This window comes from Saccoglossus kowalevskii, chromosome 1, assembly GCF_978046115.1.
Source record: "Saccoglossus kowalevskii chromosome 1, keSacKowa6.1, whole genome shotgun sequence".
In the NCBI taxonomy this organism is placed as follows: domain Eukaryota; kingdom Metazoa; phylum Hemichordata; class Enteropneusta; family Harrimaniidae; genus Saccoglossus; species Saccoglossus kowalevskii.
The window spans coordinates 12,017,890-12,042,157 of NC_140641.1; the positions used below are offsets into that span (position 1 = coordinate 12,017,890).

At 34.2% G+C, this 24,268-nt stretch overlaps 2 protein-coding genes across 3 annotated transcripts in view; one reads left to right on the forward strand and one right to left on the reverse strand.

Moving 5' to 3' along the window:
* Nucleotides 1-43: 43 nt before the first annotated feature.
* On the reverse strand, nucleotides 44-10,270 carry LOC100375221 (succinate--CoA ligase [ADP-forming] subunit beta, mitochondrial-like). Its single transcript, XM_085498761.1, has 13 exons — nucleotides 10,173-10,270; nucleotides 8,859-9,018; nucleotides 8,501-8,609; nucleotides 8,077-8,167; nucleotides 7,801-7,872; nucleotides 6,285-6,387; nucleotides 5,102-5,169; nucleotides 4,512-4,608; nucleotides 4,099-4,260; nucleotides 1,596-1,738; nucleotides 1,248-1,368; nucleotides 863-951; nucleotides 44-316 (listed from the first exon to the last, which is right to left on the reverse strand). The coding sequence occupies exons 1-13, from the start codon at nucleotides 10,236-10,238 to the stop codon at nucleotides 239-241; spliced, it is 1,359 nt and encodes a 452-aa protein (XP_085354887.1). The 5' UTR covers nucleotides 10,239-10,270; the 3' UTR covers nucleotides 44-238.
* Nucleotides 10,271-10,474: 204 nt separating this feature from the next.
* The window catches only part of LOC100375527 (serine/threonine-protein phosphatase 2A regulatory subunit B'' subunit beta-like), a 79,000-nt gene continuing 65,206 nt past the window's right edge, over nucleotides 10,475-24,268 (forward strand). The window contains exons 1-2 of one of the 2 annotated variants that reach the window (XM_078010071.2): nucleotides 10,475-10,577; nucleotides 12,079-12,500. In XM_078010071.2, the coding sequence (XP_077866197.2) occupies nucleotides 12,189-12,500 (312 nt within the window). In that variant the 5' untranslated portion in view covers nucleotides 10,475-10,577; nucleotides 12,079-12,188. Of the gene's footprint in view, nucleotides 10,578-12,078; nucleotides 12,501-16,391; nucleotides 17,228-24,268 lie in introns of those variants that run through there. The other variant, XM_085498775.1, reaches the window with a different exon arrangement.

The following is a 24,268-nucleotide window of genomic DNA, read 5'->3' on the forward strand; positions in this document are numbered from 1 at the left end:
CTGGAAAGTCTCTTGCAATCGAGTATAAACACGACACAAATAAAACTGTAAACACTGATATTTATTTAAAATAATAACTTGGCAAAAAAAACAAACATTATTTTGGAGTACTTTTAGTATGTTACGTGTAAATGTGTAGATAAACTCAAATGCGCCAAAGTGCTGTATTCCTACTAGTACTAGGTACATGTACACACAAAAATAAATAAAATAAATTAAGATCGAATTGTCTTGTATTTTACAGAAGAGGTAATTTAAATTTGACTTCTACAGATGCTTCTTTCGCCAAGTTCACAATTTTTGACAACCGAACAGCCTGAAATAAAATTAAAACAGACAGTAAGCATAGCTGTGTTAGATAAAACAAGCAGCCTGTCGGCTGAGATAGCTCCGCTGTTAACAATGCACCTTACAATTAAAGAACTGAAGATATCATTAGAAAATGAACAATATGTATAGTAGCAAAGCAATCAGACTTGCTGTTTTCAACAAGAATTCAAAAATAGCATTTTTCACCAAAAATGACAAAAATATTCATCAAAATTAGAGAATTAAAGATATCATCACAAAAATGAACAAATCTGAGAGTGGTCAAAAAAGTCAAAAAGATAAAACATTGACACGGACGACAACGACGACGGACAATCACTCATATGATAAGCTCCACTCGACAAAGTCGACAGCGGAGCTAAAAAGTTATGTTTTGAAATGAATTAAGACCGCTGAGTTTTCATTTAAAAGCTTTTAATATTATCATCATCTTCGTTGCCGCTGCCATCGTCATCATCAACATCAAGCTTGATGTCATCCTTCTCATCATTACAGAAAGAACAACAATTTGGTTGTCCTTGAATTAACTTACCATTTTAGCTGCTTCATCAAGCTCAGAACAGGCTAATATACGTAGTTTACTGGAAGCTATCAGGGCTCTTGCATCATCGACTTGGGTACCTGGTGTAACAAAAGGAAAAATTTAAAGGTAATATTTCACCAAATAATTTCTGTGAACAGTTAATTAAATTAGTGTCTATTTATAACATGATTGATGAATTCAGGGATACCAATTCACGCATTGCTTGTGTGCATTTCAACATGAACATATTTCAACATTCCAACAATAAGATTTATAGGTTGCAACAGTTAACTTTGTAGGAGTGAACATTTCACTTAGGTCCTTCAGTCAAGGTGTCACAGTGCATTTCACTTAAATGGTAGTAATTATTTGGATGTGATAATGGTACTCTCACCTTGCAATCTGATAACTATCGGCACATTTAGGTTTAATTCCTCTGCAGCAGCTATGATGCCCTGTGCTATGATGTCACACCTCATAATACCACCAAATATATTTACCATAATTGCTGCAACCTGTTAAAAATATGGTTTAATTGTAAAGGGACAATATTTGTGTCCTATTGCTTTCAAACTGTTACTAAGCTTAAAAAATTGATTCTGTATCAGCCGGTGCACCATGATGTAATTTGTTACATTTTTGCCAACCAAAAATTTGTTCGTAATGTAAGTGGAATGGCAGAAAGAAATTAACATAACTCCATGAATAATTTTCAAAGACAGGATATGAAAATTCAACTTACTTTAGGATCAGATGTGATAAGGTGGAATGCTTCTTTAACTTGTTCAGCTGTAGCACCACCACCGACATCTAAGAAGTTAGCTGGCTCACCACCATGTAGTTTTATAATATCCATAGTAGCCATGGCTAAACCAGCACCGTTCACTAAAAATTTAAAAGTCATTGTTATTTTAGTATTATTACATCTCAGAAGTGGACACAAATAATGCAATTTTGACCAAAACATTTTAAAGCTCCATATACAGAAACAGCAAGTGAGAAAAAAAAAAATGGAGCAATGTATGCTGCCTTGCATTGTTTCATGGCAATACATGATCTGAATCACTACTCAGCAGTTGGTTGGAAAGCACAGATGATGCATAGAGGCAGTCACACTGTGATGTTATTTGGTTACATATTCACCAACTGGCATGCACATTTCTGATGACAATTAAATGTTCCTCACTGATCAGTACTAGCTTGTGATCTGTTGAGACAATTTTGCTTATAAGTAGTTTTATTAACATATTATTATTGTTTTATCTTTGAGTGCAAATGACAAGTACTTGCCAACCAGAAACTATGCACGTGCAGAAATATGCCTATAAAAACAAGCCATGCATGGCACAGTCCCAGTTAGTTATCGAATTTAAGATATATAGTTTTGTTTACAGTAACATAGCTGGAATATAACCATGTCAGGAATATGATTTTTTGAACATTAAAATGATTGACATTTGTATCTGATCGTTAAACAAGTACAAGATATTGCTCTGGAACAGAATTCAAAATCAGCCATTTTGAATACGTGTACAGTAAAACCTGTCAAAACCGACCCCTGGATAAACCGACCTACTGTCAGAACCGACCGATTTATGTAGTCCCGAAATTTCTCCATAGACGCCTATGTTAAAACAACCTGTGAAATCCGACCACTGTCTACTCCGAACACCGACCGCATTGATCGGCCCCAAGTCCAATATTCACACTGAATACATCGACCATCCGACCAGTTGCACCACGTCCGCTGTCTAGTAATCCGGTCTGCCCGACCTAAAAAGTGTGCATTGTGTTGAATTTACCGTGAACGTCACAGAAACAATATCAAATCTCACACTACAAGTAATGTCCCGTGTAAAACAATAGCAACTGATTAAGTTTTTCACACCACACGCCATCGCATCACGTGATGTCTGGACAGTGTAATGACCCCGGATATAAACAAATGATCAGGGTCATCAACTTCAATTGCGGTGAAGCACACTGCATTATCACTTCTTCAACGATCAAAACATTGAGTTTTCTTCTTTCCATAACGATTCTGATCGACAATTTTGTGCTTTCGAATGTTTCCGTAAAGGGGGCTTCAAGATTGAAATTTATGATGACGAAGAAGCAGACGATGACAAAGAATTCGGAAACCTTATTTAGCATGTTGCAGAGCCGCAAACACAGTGTAGCGTTGTAGAATACCTCCACTTTGATGAACGTATACCGACTGAAGCAATGTATGACGGCGAGTGGGAGCAACAGATTGTTGAGAATTTTATTGCAGACAAAGAAAACCATGAATCTATAGACAACGACAGTCAAATTATTGACCCCCACGATGACCGTGACTTGACGCATGGCGATGTGCTAGACATGTTGACAAGATTACAAAACTTCGCAATAAACAAAGACTCCAGCTACTTGACAGATATCCAAAATTTCATAATTCGAACGAACAAAATCGTTGAAAAAAGATGTTCTTTAAAGCGGTGAAAACTTGATGATTTTTTTACATCGTAATTTGATTCATTGACTTAACAGCAAAATCAACTGTCTGCATAAATTATAATAATTACATGTAGCTCACGTGAACTTACGTTGTGATGTCATTCAAAATGGACGCCTTCAGTTACGATACGCGATACTTACCCGGTCTGTTCCAACAGTTATTTTAATGTTTATTGATTTCATGTACATACCATAATATTCTTGTCTTGTTTGGTAAATTATTTTATTGAAACAATACAATAAATGTAAATACATGTATAATCACCGGAGGCAAACTCCGGTGTCTTTCATTTGTCCCGTGTTTACAGCACATGTAATTGTTGTTTCAATCGAAGTTATGCCCACCCTGAATAAACCGACTCCCTCTGAAAACCGACCATAGATCCCAGTCCCAGTCATGGTCGGTTTTGACAGGTTTTACTGTATAACGAATATATAAAATTTGAATATTTGAATCAGTCAAAGCATTTAAGAGATATGGCTCTAGGAGCCCAATCATTGAAACAAAAATATACCAAGTTTGAACAAAATCCATCTGTAAACATCCGCGAAATGATTTTGATGATTTTTAGCACAAAAATGGCCGCCATTCGGCCATCTTGAATCAGATCGTGAAACAAATTGACGTGCATATGTATAATATCATGTATGATGTATGTGTGAAGTTTGATTGTGATTAGTCCAGGCATTTCTAAGATACAGGTTTTCGGACTGCGTCCGAACAAGACTAATAAAAAGACACTAACCAAGGCAGCCAATATCTCCATCCAACTGAATGTAATTGAGATTGAATTTGGATGCTTCAACCTCCCTTTCATCTTCTTGTGACCAATCTCTAAAACTAAAAACTTCTTTTTGTCTAAATGCTGCATTGTCATCAAAATTAAACTTGGCATCCATACAGTACACTGAAATAAATGGAAAAAATAATAGACAACCTTAAACAGAACAGCGATTACTTATACATGTACTGCATGTTATAATTACTGAAACGCAACATTTTTAATTTATGATAAACTATAATCAAATTTGGCCTACAGTATATAGGGTATCAAATAACAATATTAAAAAAAATATATGTGACATCCATATTGTATTTTTCAACTGTGTATATACATGTATATATGCACAACTAATGACAACATTAGGAAAGCTTTACCTTTGCCTTGGCTATCCTCTGTCATTGGGTTGATTTCAATCATAGTGGCATCACGACTTATGAACACATCATAAAGTTTCATAAAGCTATCAGCAGCCTGAATGCAAAGGGAGTTAAAGTAAATTGTCATGATTGAGAAATGCCCGAGAGCTTCAATCGGTATCTTTCTATTGAAGGGGTTGTAAGGTAAGTACGGCTGAACATAGTAACACTCATGTGGGCTTTTTTTCAGGCAAGATAGTGAATGAGAACACAACTGGCTGGCTATGGTGTCTATACAGCATTCAAAAATGCATGTACTTGCATATAATGCTAGTAGTAAGTAGAAGACTAAATAAATTTTATGATCATGCACAACAGAATAAAGGCATACTAGAAGAAGCAAAAACATACAAAAAATCTAAAAGTAGTAGGTTTAGACTGAGCAACAAGAAACTATGGAATATAAAACAAACTTCTTTAAAATTGTCACATTTAACCCCAGTTCCATAAACCTATTTCTGGATGAACCATGAAGCAGTGAGTGCAAGGAATTATAATATCAAAAACAGGACAGCTATTGTAAATAGAGATCACAAATTTGTACTCACATGTTCCTGACTCTTTGTTGAGAAACCTACTTTTTCAGCAATCATCAAGGCATCTTCTTTTGATAAACCTAAGCGCCAAACACAAAGTTATTTTAGGAATACTATAATTTTCACAGCTAATGAAACAGTGTTATACATGTACATATACATGTACATACACCAACTGTTGAATGTACAATAGTATGAAACATCATGATGTGATCATGCAATTTTGATTACATGACCCTCCAAAAAATATTGTATGACAATTAACATAGGTTAAAAAAAGTCATTTTTAATGACATAGTCCCTGTTGGAATTAGAAGAAGTGTTATTCATGTCAGAAATAAAGTAATGTGCACCAACAGCATAGTTAATAATTTAGAGTGAATAATTGGCTGGTCTAGTATCAACAGAAATCAAATATATAGAATGACTCTTCTAAAATTGTAATATATGGTCAGAAATTAAACAGGATATGTTATTCATGCATTTTTCTTTTATCCAAACTGAATTTGTTCAGGCTCATGTACAGAGATACAAACATAAAACGAATCATCATGGACATGTATCTCAACATGTATAACGTTTATATCAAATTTGAAAACCACCAAATTTTGTCCAAGATACCACATTTTTGAAAAACAAGATAGATGCCAGTCAGCCATCTTTGATCTGATTATGGAATGTATTCCTATATGTATGATGTATGTGCCAAATATGATTGAAAATGGTTCCTAAGCCTTTGAGATATAGTACTGTATGATCAAAAAGCAAGATGGCCGCCAGATCTTTGAACTGATTGTAAAACAAGGGGACACGTAATCTACAATGTACAATGTATGTACCAAATTTGAACAAAAAATGACAAAGCATGCATAAGAAACCACATCAAAATGGCTAAAGTCAGCCGTCTTTGATCTGATCATGAAATAAATCGTCGTAAAATATATCCTAACATGTATAATGTATGTACCAAATTTGAACAAAAACTGGCAAAGCATGCCTAAGATACCATATTTTCAAAACAAAATGGCTGCCAGTCAGGCAATGTTGATCCGCAAAACGAATTGTCAAAAAACAAAATGGCTGCCAGTCAGTGCATGTGCACATGTTCCAGATAGACTACTAAGGCACGACAAAGAATGAACGAATTCTGAAATATGACTCCAGATGGACAGGGACTAATTAAAGTGTTGGATACCTTGTGTTACGTCAATCGGATGAGTAACAATAGCCTCAGGGTGATCTCGAGCTACTTCCTCAATGTTGACTCCACCTTGTGAGCTGGCAATGATCACAGGACCCTAGGGTAAGGTAAATTAGAGAAAGTTGCTTCAGTGGAGAGACTACCATAATTCTAGTTTGAAGTCATCTTAGCCTTATCCTGATAAACTTGCTATATATCATTATATGGAAAACATTTATACTCTATGGGTCTCACAGTCAATCATATAAAGCTTTAGATCACTATGGATAAATCCTGAATTACTGTCAGACGTGATGTAAGCAATGGGCGAGGGTAGGACAAACATATAAAGTCAAAAGCGCACCGGTAGACATGAAACATGAAAGTCAGTAGCATATTTTAAACAGTTTTTTAATATAGCGGAGTGCGTATGGGTGGGTACAAACAAGGGCAGCTGGAAGAACTATTTTAAGACAGGTGAGAAACATGGATTTCCAGTTGAAAAAGATGATTTTTCAGAGAAAATGGACTGAAATAGAGATGGTATATGTGTGTTTCACAGAGTAAAATATGACCACAAATAGTTTTTCAACTTCCAAAATACCCGCAAAAAATATGAAAATATTACGCTATAACCAAAGATCATATGCATGCTCGTTATTCTTGCTTAGGCAGAATATTGTATAAATTTTCAAAGGCTGGTATGAGTTAGTTGAAAATGATGACAGTTTTATTCCAGGGGAATTTTTTCATTGCAAGTTGGAAACATTGATGCGACTTTGCGTGTTTGGATTGTTCAAAATCTGTCCTACCTTCCGGTTTGTTGACCCCAGGTCACGCAATATGCGCAAGCTCACAATTGATGAACACGCAAATGCTATCAATTCGGAAACCGAGAATTGTACCACTCCATGATTGTATGGTACATGTGCAAGTATTGATATTAATGAGTTATAATTACATTCTTATTGCAAAATGGGAGTACAGTACTAAATTACTGGAAACCAACAAACTAAGTAATCTTGTTTCAACTTAATGAAAACAGTTGTCAAAATGATTATTTTCACACTGATTAAAGTAGTTTGCTACCATTAAAACATAGAAAAAATAGACGCATAAGTAAATCACGCACAAGGATGTGTTTTCATGAAAATATGTGCAAAATAATCCAAAAAGCAGCCATTTTTCAAAGAAATACATGTAAACATATCATTTATAGAGATAGGATAGAGAGTTTCTGACATAGAAACCAATTGCAAACTACCCAAAACGTGCATTTTTGATCAGTTCTCGAGGTGGTTTTGTGCAAAAACTTAGATCAGTGGCCATATATCTTTATTTAAGAATTTTCAACATGACAGTAAACCATGTAAATGTTTTTTAATGGTAGTGAAGTACCTTATATACAAGAAAGACTAATAATGTGTCAAACAAGGCAACAATAGTCATCTATAACAACTGAGCACAATTTCAATCTTCAAGTTGTGGAATTATTATTTTTAGAAAAGTATTATCAGCATGTCCCACTTACACTGTGTGTTCTGTCCATTGTAATAGCGAAATATGTTTCTCTTCTTGAGTAAAGTCTTTCACAAATGTAAACCTACCAAAGTAATCAAATATCAATATGTATTGTTAAGTATGTAAACAATACAAATATTTGCACAAACGATACATATATGAACAAATCAGTGATTATGACTGGTGTTTTATGAATTTCTGAAATGGCAATACAGAAAGAAAAGCACTTTTTCATTTGAACAATGCAGGTAACAAACAAATTTATAGTTCTTAATTGTATTCCTACCTCATTACAAATTCTGCCATTTTTACCAGTCTGTTTGGTGATTAATTTGTTTCCAATCATTTTTGAAGCAAATGATTGTATTTCCTCTGGTCTGCAATGACAACACAAAATTAGTTAACTTTAATACTGAAATTTACAAAATCACCAATTTTGTTCCAAGCAAGTGCTATACTAGTTCAATTATTCTAGTTATTGTGTGGTTTACATCAAGGTGCATACAGTTTTCGATCGTGAAGTTCTATGAATAAGATTTAAAAAAAAAAAAAATGTTATGATGTGCTTGATGAAAACAAACAGTTTAGGCAATGCAGTTCTAATATTTTTTTATTTTTGTGCCAAACATGGGATCATATCTTCACTTTAAGAACAATGGTTATCTGTAATAAATTATAAAAAACGGAATAGTAGAAAGTAAAGAACTTACGTGAAAGCAATTTTAACACCACCTTTGAAACCATTATCAAATGTTCCTTTACCTCTTCCACCAGCCAATACTTGTGCTTTAATAACGAGGTCTTCTGCTCCTTCTTCAACTAAAAAAATATATATATACAGGTATATGTGAGATAGTCATCTTCTTTATTGAACTATTCAGGTTAGTTTGGCAGCAGGTGTATATACTAGTCTTGGTGAATTAGACTGGAAACATTCACGAATAGGTAATGAAATTTAACTTTTTTTGTCACATCAGATTCCAATTCTCTATACATATATGAAGAGATTGGCATTACCACAGACATGTACAAATCAAAGAGAACATAATTGTAGCCATCTCTGCTTACCTAATTTTTTACTGACTCGTAAGGCATCTTCGGCTGAATTAGCAACATAACCTTTGGGTATTGTGACATCATTATCTCTGAGGATTTTCATACTGTAATGTTCATGAACTGATAAATGCCGCACATGGTGTTTGCACAGTGGATGGCATATTGGCAATAACTGCAATTAACAAGTTTTGACAGACAATTGAAATACTCAAGGTGGTTCCTGCTATGTATGATTGGGGATATGCAAAGTTTTGACACTTGAAAGTCAGTATTTAACAAGACAAGTATCAAACTACATTTGTATCATCACTAAAATATTATAATTATTTCACTCTGCGACTAGGATTTCACATTCAACCGTCAGAAATCTCATTTCAAGATAAATGCTCTAAATCAAAAGAACTTGACCAAGCCCAGTCAGGTTGGAGAAATGAATTCTTTGAAACAAAATGGTCACGAGTTGGCTATTTTGAACCTATGTTCAATGTATGCACCAAGTTCGAACATAATCCATCCATGCATAACTGACATTCGGTTCTGAAATGGTTAGAATGTGTGATTTTGATACATTTTTGGCCTTAAAACCACATACCATTAAGACTATATGTCGTTGTTATATTTAGATACATGTACAATGTATATCTTTCACCAATCGCAAGGTTTGTCGCTCAAATTTTGTATAGCAGATTATAAGATATTTGAATTTTCAATGTTAACTGGAATAGAATAGAGGCCTTGAATTCAAACTAGGTACCTCTTCAAAGTTCAAAATTTGACCTAGTTTTGAGCAAGATGTCCACAATTTTGACGCCTGGAAACAAGTCTGGCTAATCAAAAAAGGTCATTTAGGGTTGATCAATAGTTGATCAACTCTATGAGAGGCAACCTAACAACTTTTTTTGTTTTTTATAAATATAGATTTTCCAAAATATTTTGTTTGTGTTTCCCCCCGCCCCCGAGTTTTGTTATGATCAACTTCTAACGTTGTTACGCTGAAAGGTGTCATTGAATTTGTATTACAAATTGTTTTTATGACTATTATTAGTATGTCTCTATTTATAAAATATCATGATGCTTTCCGGACCCGTATATTTGACATCCACTCAAGTTTATATTGACTAAACAGAGATTACATGAAGATAGTAGTCCATGAATTTAGTAATATTGGCTTTATTGCAAAGTTTGAAAAGTTCGGCGGCTTTTTTCCCCTCAATCTTCCAAAATAAGTATTGCTGATGCGCTGATAAGAAACCCTGACGATGTACAAGTTGCCGTACAGTATAAAAAAAAATCATATTTTCAGGAAAGGTAAACCCAGATACTTACAAGTTTGGTTTGTTTTGCAGCCAAACTCCCAGCCAGTAATCCGACAGAACGAATTACAGACGCCATATTTACTCTCGAGATCGCTTTGATAACACTGCGCATGTGTTGCAAAAAGAATCCTTGAAACTTTTGAATCTCTATTGTTTGATAATCAAAAATGAAAAGCTGGTTTATACAAATATAGTATTTTTATGTCTTCAGTTGATAGAAGCTCGAAAAAAAAAATGTGTTGAAACGTCAACAATAAAGTCTTTGGGATAAAAATCTTCCGAAGGTCATTCACCTCAAAGTTTATAGGTCACGGAGCATGTGCAGTTTGGAAATAACAGTTCGTCATTTCGACAGACTACCTGTTTCATAGTTTATTTCTTTTTGTGGAATCTTCAGTAATTATTGTCATTAATGGTAAGTTCTACTAATTACATGAAGTAAAACGGGCAATAGTTGCATAATCTGATTTCTAACTGACACTGTATAAATATGAATCTCAGTCTGGCCGCCGACTGGCCGATAACCGTTGACATTGCAGAATGAATTGCCAGCGAATCAATAATGCGCCCAGACTCAAGTCTTGTCTTGTGCGTCGTTGTTCAAATTGTGTAAATTGATGTTAAATATGTCTATATTAGTCAGAACGTTGCTTGACAACACTTTCTACACGATGACAGTGACGTAAACAGTAATCGTAATCAGCTGACGTTATTTACCACGTGATTAAATCATTGCCACTGATAATGTACGTACCGGTACTATGTAGTTTCTGATTTATGTTTATCATACTAAAGTTCAATCAAATGCGAATAGATAAAAGGTTCAAAGCTTTGGTCAGTGTACACTCCCCGTAATTTGAAGAGGAAACTGTATTAAATTATAACTAAATTTGTGTTGTGAGAACTTTACTTATTGTCAGAATTGTTATATTCAAACAGTCCACTACACTCATTATAAAATTAATAATTGAAATTGCACTAGATCACCTAGTTACTCAGTAACTGTATGATATTCTAAAAAAGTAGGTACATGTAGCAAATAAAATAATATAATATGAGTAAAAATCGAAACTAAAAAAGTACAAAGTACCTGGTCTATTTTGCCAGCTACTTTCTCCTAATAACAACAATAATTTGGAGATCTTGTATATACTACGACATGTATTTCCTGTGGTTATACAGGAGTTCATATACCCAGGCATTTTTGTCCCACTTTTCAGCACACATCTATCTATCTTTTGCATATTTAAGTAACAAATTTATAGTTTTGTGACCAAAGATGTTCTAATACTTCACTTTATTGCTGTGCAATGTTCCAGCTCATACGATACAAAGTAAAAAAAAAAAAATACAATTTCAACAAAATATTTTATAAAGGGCATATCACATAATATCATTAATAAGTTAACGCTTTGACTGCCAGAAATTTTTCTTGCCAAAAATTCAGTGCAAATATTTTCAAATTTTGTGAAACTGTCACTAAATATTATCATAATTTTGGTCCATACAGTCAGTTTCAGATATTACTTTTAGTTTTTGACCAAAAGGTTTATCATTTCTTATTAACATGTCATGTGGGAAGAAGCAGACTGTTCACAATCATTTTGTTGCTGGTGCCAAAAGTTGACAATGACACTCAATTAATTCTTGATAGGATCAGGCTTACAAAAGTCAATGTGTTAAGATTAAAGCAAACAGATTAATTAAAATAAAGTGGTCGTTTTCTACATCTTCATTTTGACAGACAGTACAATACAGTGCCAAGATTTCAACTTTCTCTCATCTTTCTAATTCTATTTCAAGCAGAATTGAAGAACACTGGAACCAAGCAAATGTTTTATGCATATGAAATGAATGTATTGAACAACCTGAAAAAATGATTGAAAGTGTCCAAAATCTTTTCTTATTCTTTGCAGAAATGACATGACACATTTCTATACTACTTGGTCAAGTGAAATAACAAAGAAAACGTAAGCTGTGTGTTGCCAAGACAAAAACACATTAGATTCTCCATTACAAACGCCAAATGGTTGCCGAAATGTCAATGAATCCAATACTTAAATTAAAAGTGGATGAACTTTTCCTTCGTTGGTTAAGTGACTCTGACACCCAGATAGACTTAAGAGATTGTTTGAAGCGAATTGCTAGAGGTGAAAATGTTAGCTCTGCGGCCAGTCAGTATAGCAGTAGAAGTACAAGGCCAATGTCACCGTTGATGAGGGCTGCATCTCCAACTACACCGCCATGTTCGCCACCACCTGGAAAATCTCCAAGTCCTCGAAGTCCTCGCAAACGATCCACTGGTAATCTTAAAGTATTTGCAACATCACAGAAAAAGGTAAGTGAAAAACAAATAATTTTGGTGAGAGAGGAAGTAAGGTATTCAAATATTGTTGTTAGGTCTCTTTCTCTCTCTCTGAGCTGCTTTATCATCTCAGCTACAAAATCCCCAAATAACTACATTCCTTAGTGTATAACATGCAGATTGAGACACAAAGAAACACGTGTATGTCATTCACTGCATTCCATGTATAACACTAGAAACAAATTTATATGAGGCAATATCACATGACCACAACAAAGGTAGAGCTTACTGAAAATTTAAAAATGAAATAATATATGACAATACCTCAAGAAAGGTAAATAGCACCCTCACACACTCAAGAATGGTAAATAACGCTCTGTGGGCCCTCTCCGCAATAGTCTGGAAATGTTGCAGAGCTTTCCCCTCTGTTGTTAGTGTTGATTGGTAGATAAGTATAGCACACTGCTAATTTGAATATGTTAATTTTCTAAAAAAGGATGACATTCTCTGCATGCATCAACTGTATCAACTGATAGGGCTCATACCACTAATTGGAACTCCATAGACGACAATGTTAACATATGAGTGAATTGCTATTTGAAAATGATAAATAAATTTGAAAACATGGCTCTAAAATGGAAATCAACATGCCAGTAACCAACCATATGAAAAAAACTAACATGTTGGCCAGCTCAAACTCTTGCAAAACTCATGTAAACAAGACACACCTACTGTATTTAGATTGCATCAGAGAAATCACTGGAAAAACACCAAAATTAGAACATCCAAATACACACAGAATAAACAAACAGGTACACAGCCGCTAAGTAATAAACAAAAGACCACATGTTAGTCTCACCTATGACCCCGGTGATGCACGCCTTCAAACAGGGCGCACCTGAGAGAAAAAATATTCAAAAAATTTCATTGGTTCATGCAAGGCATTTAAATCACGAATTGGTTGATTAGTGGCATGAGACCTGATAGTTACCACAGAGACAAAAGTTGGAATAGATTTACATTGGTAATGAGCAATATCACGGCAACATTTCCAGGCTACATTGTATTACAATGAATTACTTAAAGCCATTGTGACCCTAGGACTATTGTGGGTTGGTTGGAATCCTCTGACAATTGTATCTGTCTTTGCACCAATAAATTTAATAGATAAAATTCTCTGCACTTCTACTTGCCAGCATGTGTGCATTGTGACACTGTGTTAGTCATTCTTATATGCATATGGACTACTTTAGTTATGCAATCATAATTGTTTCATTGAAGACAATGATTTTAGTGCTCTGAAACAAATATACCTTACTGAATAGATCAACATACCATACTCGACCGCGTTAGCGCCCAGGGTCCTCAACTCAGAAAATCATTACCCGAGCACCCCAATTTTAATTCATCATGTGTCATGTCAGATTGAGGGGAATATTATATCTTTGAGGGGAAATAAAATTTACGAAATTAATTGCGTCGTCATAGATATTTACAATGAAGAAACAGAAAGGGTCACAAAAGTATGCACATTTTATTACAATATTAATTATATACCACCCGAATTTATGATGTTGGAACACAATCAAAGTCAAATTTTTCAACCGTATCTCCACTGACAAATGTGTTGGGTTGTACGCAAACTCTTGATAAAAAGCACTTTCTGCCATGATGTTTTGACCACATTTGACCTGCAACAACGTCCTTTGACCTAATGGGTCAAGTCTGTTATTTACCAATCAAAATAATGTGCTGTACCGAAGCAATTCTTCGAAAATTCCTGAATTATCAATGTCGTAGTACCATCTGTTGGAATTAATTTTGGTGAATAAACAGCATAGTTTTTTCCAAAAAAATGGTAACTAGCAATTTTTGATACGTAAACTGAATTTGGCATGAAATATTTACCACATTTTACTTTTATTATCAGGTCATTGTCGAAGCGTAGTTTACTCACGATTACTTTGGTCTACGCATTCACAACATATTCACGGTGGTTGATACCCACGCTGTATCATATAAAAGTGATTACCAGTAATGTTAAGCAATTATCAAAGACCAAATTTTAAATGCGCAAAATGGGCGCTTTCGCGGTCGTATACAGTATTTACCTCCTTCACAATGTACTAACAAAAAGCTCAAATTTTTCAGCATTTATGTCTTTTCAATTGCCTATTGCCAACCTCAGTGAACTGTGCTATTCTATTTACCAGTTGTGCGAGAGAATACTGACTACTAAAAGTGTTGCTCTATGTTGTTCATCATTTTTTTTTTCATAATACCGTATTTGTTCTACGAGTTGCATAGGGGCTGACTTAAATGACAGATGGGAGCCTTCGCTCAAAATAAGTCATATATTTAATGATCCGGCATATGATGTATGCATTTTTTGTTCATGTGCACTTTTATTGTAAATGTGCTTTCAATAGAGAAAATACAGTATTTTGTTTATAATTTTCAGTACTAGGTAAATTTGCTTCTGGTATACAATAATTATTATTTTTAGTGTATTGTATATATGATGATAGTATTTTGAATACACTTTTTAAAGGCTAATATATGTTTGAAAGCTTTTGATATTGGTCAAAATTAACAATTTGTATTTCAACTCAGTAAAATCAATACATGACCTCCATGGCAAAAAGGAAGAAATGTGTTTCAAAAGGTAATACATTGAGGTCTCTGAAGAAAGAACAGCAAATTTCCATTGAAATTCAGCAAATAAAAACAGTTGTCTAATTAATTTAAAGGGGGTATTAATCATGAACGAAACTTGCTTTATAGGGATATCAAAAGAAAACTAGAGTACTGAGTTACATCAGTTTGTTGATAGATGACTTGTTAATTTGCTCAACATTTGCGATTCATCAGAACTGTTCTACTTTACTATGCTGGTAGCTTTTAAAACTGGGGATAAAATTGAATTATATTTGACTGTTAATGGTCGGTTCCTTTTCACTGTCTAATAAAGTTCAGTAGCCTCAGCAGATTGGTTCTCTAATCCCAACATGATGTCTGTTGGATTTTTCAAATACTTAAATTGATAAACTCAAACTGGTAGTCAATTTTAGTGCATATATATATAAATTATTTACATTTTGTCCATGTGTGGCTTGATTTTTTTTCAATTATACCTTAGCGTGTCATAATTTTCCCCACTAAAATTTTGATGCAAATTTTTGTTCATTTTTATGTTTTTAATTAATCTGTAATTTCTTCATTTATTTTGGGCAAAATAGACATTTCATATTACTACAGTTCTTAATTGAAATGAAAAAAAAACTCTGAAAAGTGCCAAAAGTTGACTTTGACTTCCTGTTTGATACTCTTTTGCAATGTTTAGATTTTTTTTCTGACTTCCTGTTTCAGATGTATTAATGTAAGGAATTTTCTGTCAGCATCTTGTTTAGATGTCAGCAAATACTAGACTTTTCTCTGCATTTTTAAATTGATAAAAAATAGTTGTATTTCCAATATAGACAAACACCAGTAGTTGTTTTACACTGCCCTCTAGTGGCAGTTGATGATTAACCTTGGAAATGATAATTCATGTTTCGATTATCAATGATGAAGTTTAATTAAATGCATTAAGCCACGCTAAAACTATTAATATGGAAATATCGTATTGAATATAATAATTTTTAGGTACTCCAACTGAACTGTATTCTAGTATACTTATTCTTCATTTGCCACTGCAATAATGCTAAATTTATTCTTATAATAAAACCTTTTGTCTTAGTTAATTTTGATAAAATAAATCAAATGGTGCATTATACATGAACATCCGTTTGATACACTGCTGATATGGTGTTGTTTGTTTCACCGATGTCCTTTATGGGTTAAACTTTTAGGGGAGTGTTGACATCTATTAGAACAGCTGTGCATAATAGTAATGGGGGGTCAGACTAAGAATAAACCAGTGTGAGTGTTGAGTAACTATATCTTAGGAGCATGTGTAGTATGCACTGTGGCCTCTCAGTACAATGCCCTTATATGGAACTTATCAGCCTGGCTACCCATCCTCCCTCAACTTTGGACATGACTGATACTATCACTGTAGAACAAGGTTACAATTTCTGTTCACCAACTTTTTTCCGTTCTCTGTTCCTTGGTGTTGGATACTTCTCTGCCTGCCACCCCTGCGCAAACCCGTCTGGATGCCAGTCTCTGCTTAGTCTCCCAGCCAGTTGAATTTTGCATGTCAAGCTACAGTCAGCTGTTGTTGTGGTCATCATCATCGTAACTGCATGACTATTATGCAGGAACTTCACCATGTCCCTTACAGACGTGTCATCTGCAGGCTGACCGTATATCAGAGTGTACGGATCGACCAGAAACACCAACGAGCTGTGCATAACTGCTATGAGTGTCATGCTTGTCAACTAAATAAGGTTCCTAATACTGAACAACCCAGTGCATCTTTGGCATCACCACAACAGCAGCGTCTGCCTTGTTGTGCAATACACTATAGTTTCTGTAAGATAGTGACCATACCGCCAAGATTTTTAATTGATAACATCAATCTATGTAATAACCTCAAACCAAGGATCAGGAGCAAGGAACCAGGGGTTAATAACCAGCAAACAGTACACAAGCGTGATAACACATGCATTGTAGAACCAATTGTAAACGACTTGCAGGCAAAAGGGAGCAACTTTTCATTGCCAGAACCCTCCAGGGAACCCAAACAAGTGCAATTAAAATTACAATTATTGGAGGAAATATTATTAAACAAAGAAGCAGTCCAACCAAAACAACAGGTAGGATACTAGTAGGATTAAATTTAAAGGTTTTTTTTTTTTTTTTTTTTTATTCATTTTAAATGACAGGATTCAGTTTGAATCATGGATATTTTACTGCATGTTCGGTAACCTTCAATGTGAGGACTGATTTTGTGGCCAAAATATCTAGATATTGTGACATATCTTCATAGAGTAAGCATTCTGTGAAGTTATTTTGTGTAAAAACTGCTGGAATGCGCTGCCGCCTTTTGTAGTTATAATAGTGTCAGTAAAAATAAACAAAAATGTTTTTGTTATAAAACGAACTTCAGACACAATGCATATCTTATCAAAATACATGATTAGTTTATAGGTAACAAAAACGCAATCCTCTTCTCTAATAGCTGTTATAATTGTTGGCTTAATAGAAACTAATGATAACATAAATATTATTTATATTTATAGACATTTTGGTTGTGTGTATTATAAAACAATCTTGTATAGTACTTCTAAATAGGACTGTATACAACTTAACTTTTGAAATTTGATTTATTATATTGATAGTCATAAGCTGTAAGATAAATTGAAGACAATTTTTGAATGATTCATTTCAAAGGAGTGAGTTTGAATCAAAGTTTTGCCTCTACAACAAGCATAAATTGTATAATTACCAGTATATGGAACTAGGTTGATGGTATGCATTGAATAAAATGATAAAATATATGCCGTTGACAATTCAACTTTTTAAACTCATGTTACATAGTGATATTTCTTAGGAACCAAAAAAAAAACTTTTTCTGAACTTATGATAGACATAGACCCACATTACCACATTTTTTCAAGTTAACCAAACAAGAGCATCTGACATTCATCAAGACATTGTAGATGTTTATTTCTTGAGTGAGTATCTACTCTTTCTTGAAAGATCATTTATCAGACATTACTTTCTATTAAAGGTGAGTGATCACTCTACTCACCTATCACTCACCCAAACCAAGACCCAGAAGAGCAAGTTTGATAGCACAGCTTCTCTGTGTTCATGAGAACCATATTCAGCAGCCAGGTTACTCTCAAAGGACAAGGCCTGAACTTTATACATTGTAGCATACATGTAGTTATACTTTACAGAATTTGCACATAAAATTAAATGTATACAGCATTTTGAAAACATTGCAACTGTGCCAAATTGTAAATGTTTATGTTCTGACTCACTGCCTGTTTTTAACATTCTTTTGCAATGAACACTTAACTTTAAAACTGAACATAATGGCTCAGTGCCTGTCTTTATCTTCCAGTATAGCCCACCAGTGATATTTAATTACCATTAAGTTAGCTCTCAACATTCCAAACAACTTTGTTGAGAGATTTACATCATAGTGAGGAGAAGCATCTTATGCAGCATTATGTTTGTAGAGTCTACTGAAAGTATAGCAGTAAGGTCACTAAATCTATGTAAATAATAAAAGTAACATCAAAAAACTAAAATGAATGGCATATTGAGCTGAAAGCAACATAAATATTTTATTATATGTTGAGTTTTATAATAAAAATGTTAAAATAGATAAAGTTACAAATGAATCAGCATCTGGCAACATATATTCAGATTTTTTTTGATATGTTCCTCTTCAGACAGACCAACCCAAAATAGGAATTTAAGTTTTATGGATCGGGTCTCAGAAATGTTTGAGCCATGTCACTAAAGCAAGACATGATCATATACCTTTGATCTCAATTGTTTGAATATTCAATGATTGATGGAATATTCAAGCAGAACTGGTGGCCATATTTATTTAAAAAAAACACACCAGGTAATGATTTGAATCAAACATAGTATGAAAGATGCACATGGTGTGTTACTACTAAAGGCACATAATTGTTTTGTTTTTTTATTCCAGATAGCTGACTAACAGTTTTATTTTCTTGAGCGTTATTGTCCATTCTATGACAATTTTTGACTTTGTACTTTTTCTGTCAATTCTGCCAAAATCCAATAAAGTGGCTTCATGTATGTCAGCAGTGAATTAAAATCATAAGTACAAATACTGTACATTTGTATTTCACTATGATTTATTGTTGTTTGCCAGTAAAGCTTGTCATTTTGATAAGGACACATGTACATGTAGAATATCATGATGTAATTCCCATCCACTATAAATACATACCCCCTGCATGACTTATGGATCAGATTTCTTTCCTTATCTGAAAAATCAGGTCAGCTTGTCTAGCTCTTCAAAATTTATTGAGAGTATTGTATTTGCTCAACAAATTTGTTTTTTCTTTTTTCGCTGAAGGAAGAAGGAATGATTCAGGAAAAATAACATCCAGAGAATATATCTTGTACCTATATTTTACATTCAACTGGCCAAAGATCGCTGAAAATAAATTCCATACAAAACACCCAAAAAGTCAACAAAGACTAATTCCAGCTAAAATAATGTATTTTATGGTACCGGTATCAGCATATGTATATGCTTACGGAATTGATAGTTGTGTATGCGATATAAAGTGCCATACATGTAACTGTTGTCACAGTCCCTCTAGAGGGACTGTGATGTAGTCTTTGCACTGTGTCATATGGATTCTGTAAAATGTATTGTTTGTTTACACAGAATTATATCAAGCACTGCACAACAAATTTGGTGCTTCAATGATCTAGCATACAAAAAATACAAATTTTGGTCAATGTGCACTTTAATTAAAGATGCATATAATTATCAAACACAGCTAACTATGTCCTGTCTATGTAAATTTAATTGGTTGATACAACTTCTCGCGTCTCCTGGCTGGCTTCAAGTTGTTGGGTTTGGTGTGGTTTGTTCAAAAATTGAGATTTGGGTCCAAGGTTCTAAGAGTCAAGATGGTATTATGTGGATCTGTTTCATTTTTATTTTATTTTTTTCACTTTTCTTTTCTGGTTTGCGAAATGTTTGCCTCAAAAGTTGTATTGTCAACAAACATTTTGTTGAGAACCCTGGGGTTCTTATTTATGTACCATATTTGAAGCACACATAAACTAAACATTGCATTGCATTGTATGGTTGACTTATTTTGGCCATACACATTTCTGTTAAATTTATTTTAACTTTCATGGGAAAATTTAACAATAGTCTCTTCCAAGACCATCAAAATTATGAACACTGTAGACAATAAACATAAAACATTTACAGAATTGTTGATTACGTTACTTTGCATAGTTTTCTCTTAACTCTCTATGTATATTCAGGTACATGTAGTAGTTAACATCCCAGTGTACTGATACCTATCATGTGAATTTCTCATTGTCATCATTGCCAATTGTTTAGTTTGTGGTGTGCATGCAGATTGAATGATGAAGGGTATCTATTATGTCATGGATGACTCACCATCCTTGTTCTGCAGATTAATATACAGATCTGTGTGAGCCAAGCCGGTGGGTGTGTGAGCTTATACTATAAAACAACTTCCTCAAGTGACAACTTAAGTGCCAGTACCAAAGGTTATCTATTTATGTATATTTGAGGTTGTTGTCCTTGCTGCCCACTGGTAATTCATGACCACAACTGTTTACATCACAGTGTATCATTCAGTCCAGTCTTTGTGCTTTAAAAAGGAAGATGAGACATGTTTTTTCTTTTCAGTTTCCCATTGTGTTATCTTGAGATGTTTTTCCTCCCTGTGGTTATGAATTAAACAAAGGGTATTAGTCCATGCATGGTTAACCGTGGTCCATGGTTGGCACTAATATATTTCTTAAACACAGTCACCTAAGAATATGTTTGCTTGGATTACATAAAGCAGGTCTGTCTGTCTGGCTGCCTGTACAATGTATATATGTTTTCTGTTTGTTCACTCCCTATTCAGGCGCAGTTCGATACAGGGATTGACCTCTGTGCGTGTGTGCATGTATCTTAAACATACCTGAACTGTTCACATTCAAACTTAACACATACACCATACATAATATTGTACATATACATGTATGCACATCAATTTGTTTAACGTTCTGATTTAAGATGGTCGAATGGCAGCCATTATTGTGCTGAAAAATCATCAAAATCAAGCTTTTCTGGATTTCTAGAAGCGAATCTTGGCTGTACATGCATTGGACATTATGGGACATTATATGATATCTCAAGAACCATATGTAGATTTTTGATGAAACTTGATGCATAGATGCTCTGGACTAATGTGCAGATTTGATTAGGTTTTGGTTAAAACCATGCATATTAATCACCTAATTTGCATGTTAATTAGCTGTTCCATGACTGTTCCACTGATATCTGAAGAACCACTTATTGGATTTTGATGAAACTTGATACGTAGATGCTGTGGACTAATGCACAGATTTGATTTATTTAGTTTTTCGGTGAAATTCTATGCATACTAATTACTTAAATTGCATAATGATTAGTCAATTTTCGGCATCACATTTGAATAAAATTTGATACTTAAATGCTCTGGGACAATAGACAGGCCTGATTAATTTTGATTAATATTAATTCTCTAATTAGCATAATAATTCATAATTTTTTTGTTCTGTTCTGTTCATATTAGTTACCTGATTTACATAATTAGTTTTCAGCTTTTCCATCAATATCTCATGTACAAGTAATTTTGAATTAATTTTAATGTTTCTTCAATACTCTCAGCACACGGGAGTTCTTTCTAAGCTTTCTTTGATTTTCTTTCAAGCCCCGCGTGTCAAACTAGTAAACTTGTATGCAACTCTGTACTGACTTGAATATATCAACTTGAACGTTGTTTACTTAGTGCACTGCTTTTCTAATTACGCAAATTTGTTTACAATATTGTACCGGCTCTGTACTTTGTTATGTATTGCTTTCATGATAATTAGTTTTTTTTTTTTTTAACTATTATTAGGGCACTGACTCTGGGTATTGGGTCTGTGAATATTTCAATATTACCGACTTGATAATGTGTTGCATTCATAATAATTACGCAAACATAAACATACCATACGTCAAATTAAATTTTACTATAATATAATAAACTCTGGGCAGCGGACTTCGATCGCATTATTCACGTACATTTCGACTGAACTCTAATAACCACGCGTTTGGTTCATGCACTGATATTTAAATTCGGGCCACCCAGCTTGATGCAAATCAATATAGTTACTTGTCATTTGTTCGAAAACTCTCTTTTAACTCTCACAAATACCATGGACTCGAAGAGTTAACTGGGGGTTAAATGAAAGGGAACGTCTTTCTTGGACAAAAAACACATCGGTACAAGATTATGTGTGCAAGGTTAGATTTATAGAACGTACATGACCGCTTAACTCTGTGTTTTTTACCGAATCCGGTATAATGAAAATGTAACACGAGGTAAATCGCCCGACCAATCAAAAAATGTCAATTTACGCACCATAGGGCGGTTCACTTAAATGACGTAATAAAATAATGGTGGGCGCAACCCTGTGGACCAGCGACGAAAAAGCCCCGTACTAAGCTTTCCATCACGGAAATTCGTAATCGATGTGCTGACCGATGGATATTTATCGACTATGTAATAATCTTGCCCAACATCTGTAGTGTCGTGGGGGAATGATTTTTTTCACGTCAAATCTTTACTGAACCTAAACTGCTTGCTAACTGAAAGGCTGTGATGACGGAGATCATCTGCGATTGCGGCGACACCAAGTACTGATAACATAAAATTATATGTATATTTTTAATGTCTTCATGCAATATATTCTGAGTTATCCACTTTATTCTGGCCCGCGAATTACTGTATAATGACAAATTTTCACTGGGTTAAAATTTCACTGATTTACCATTTCAGGCATATTCAGTGGGTTTTAAATTCACGGTTTTATCATTTAGGTAATGTGTTCTATGCTAAATTTTACATATTCACTGGGTTTTAATTTAGCGCATTTTCCAGTCAGCGAAATAAGCAAAATTAAAACCCAGTGAATAATTAACCCTTTTACAGTAATAGGATACAATTTTAAACATGTTTTGAACGCCGTGAATTAAAAGGATACATTTAAAAATTAGTGTTCGAAAATAAAATGGGTGTGCGAACTAATAGAGACCGCGAATTAATCAAATTTTTACAGTAGTTGCCAAGCATCTTGTTTGAAAGTCTAATCTTATATTTTGAATTAATTTTAATGTGTCCCCAATTCTCTCAGCACAAGGGAGTTCTTTCTAAGCTTTCTTTGATTCAAGTTAATTTTGCTTATACAGGCTGAAATTAGATTTTATATGCACACACACAGCTAAAAATACTCTGAGATATATGTTTCCACTCTGGTGTTATATTCTACATCACACACCAAAACTACTCTTATTATTATTTACTTTATAACAAGTAAGTGTGGAACCCGACTCAGCACGGCGGTAACGCATAGAAAAGTGGATTACCGTACCCATATTTTTACTGCCAGGGTGACGTAAAATATATTAAATCTATATCGGTAAAAACATTCGTCAAAACATAAGGTCTGTGGTTAAAACCAAGTTAACGCCATGACTTGTAGCGTCAACATCGTCACCGCCGAGCGGAACAAAGGCAGCCATGCATGATCGGTAAACGACCAGCACAGCCGTCGTACCATCACAGACATTGTTGATCTCCAAGAAGTCCAGACGAATGCTTGATTAAAGATGTAAATGTTTATATTTTGAAGAATGTCACTATTTATAAAAGTTAAATTTTCTTTAAATCACGATTTAAAAACTCCGGTAAAACGGCCATGCTTTCAACTCGCATTATAAGTGGAGGAAATAAATTTACTTGTGTTCTTCTTAGATCAAATATTCTGATTGGTTGTTTTTCAATGCGTGGCTTTGTCCAATCAAAATCATCGTTACATAGTATCAGAATGCACACAGTAAAATTAACTGTTTCCAGGTCATAGCTGTTTTCAACGAAGCAGACATCAACAAACTTTCGAATTAAAAATTATTTTTTTAAAGGGGAACCGATACTATAAATAAGGGTCAAGATGGCCACCGTATTAGTATGCTAATCCGAACCAAGCAGCTAACATCGTGGCGGGAGCTCCGTGAAATATGCCATTTACGGTGTTTGGAGATCAAGCTGTGGTTCCAAATACATATCCACGGGGAC

Coding starts and splice junctions, on each gene's coding strand:
- LOC100375221 (XM_085498761.1), bottom strand. CDS start 10,238: ATGGCGTCTGTAATTCGTTCTGTCGGATTACTGGCTGGGAGTTTGGCT. Junction 1,739..4,098: donor TGGAGATATTGGCTGCCTTG/GTTAGTGTCTTT, acceptor TTAAATTTTTAG/TGAACGGTGCTGGTTTAGCC. Junction 952..1,247: donor GATAGTTATCAGATTGCAAG/GTGAGAGTACCA, acceptor TTGTTACACCAG/GTACCCAAGTCGATGATGCA.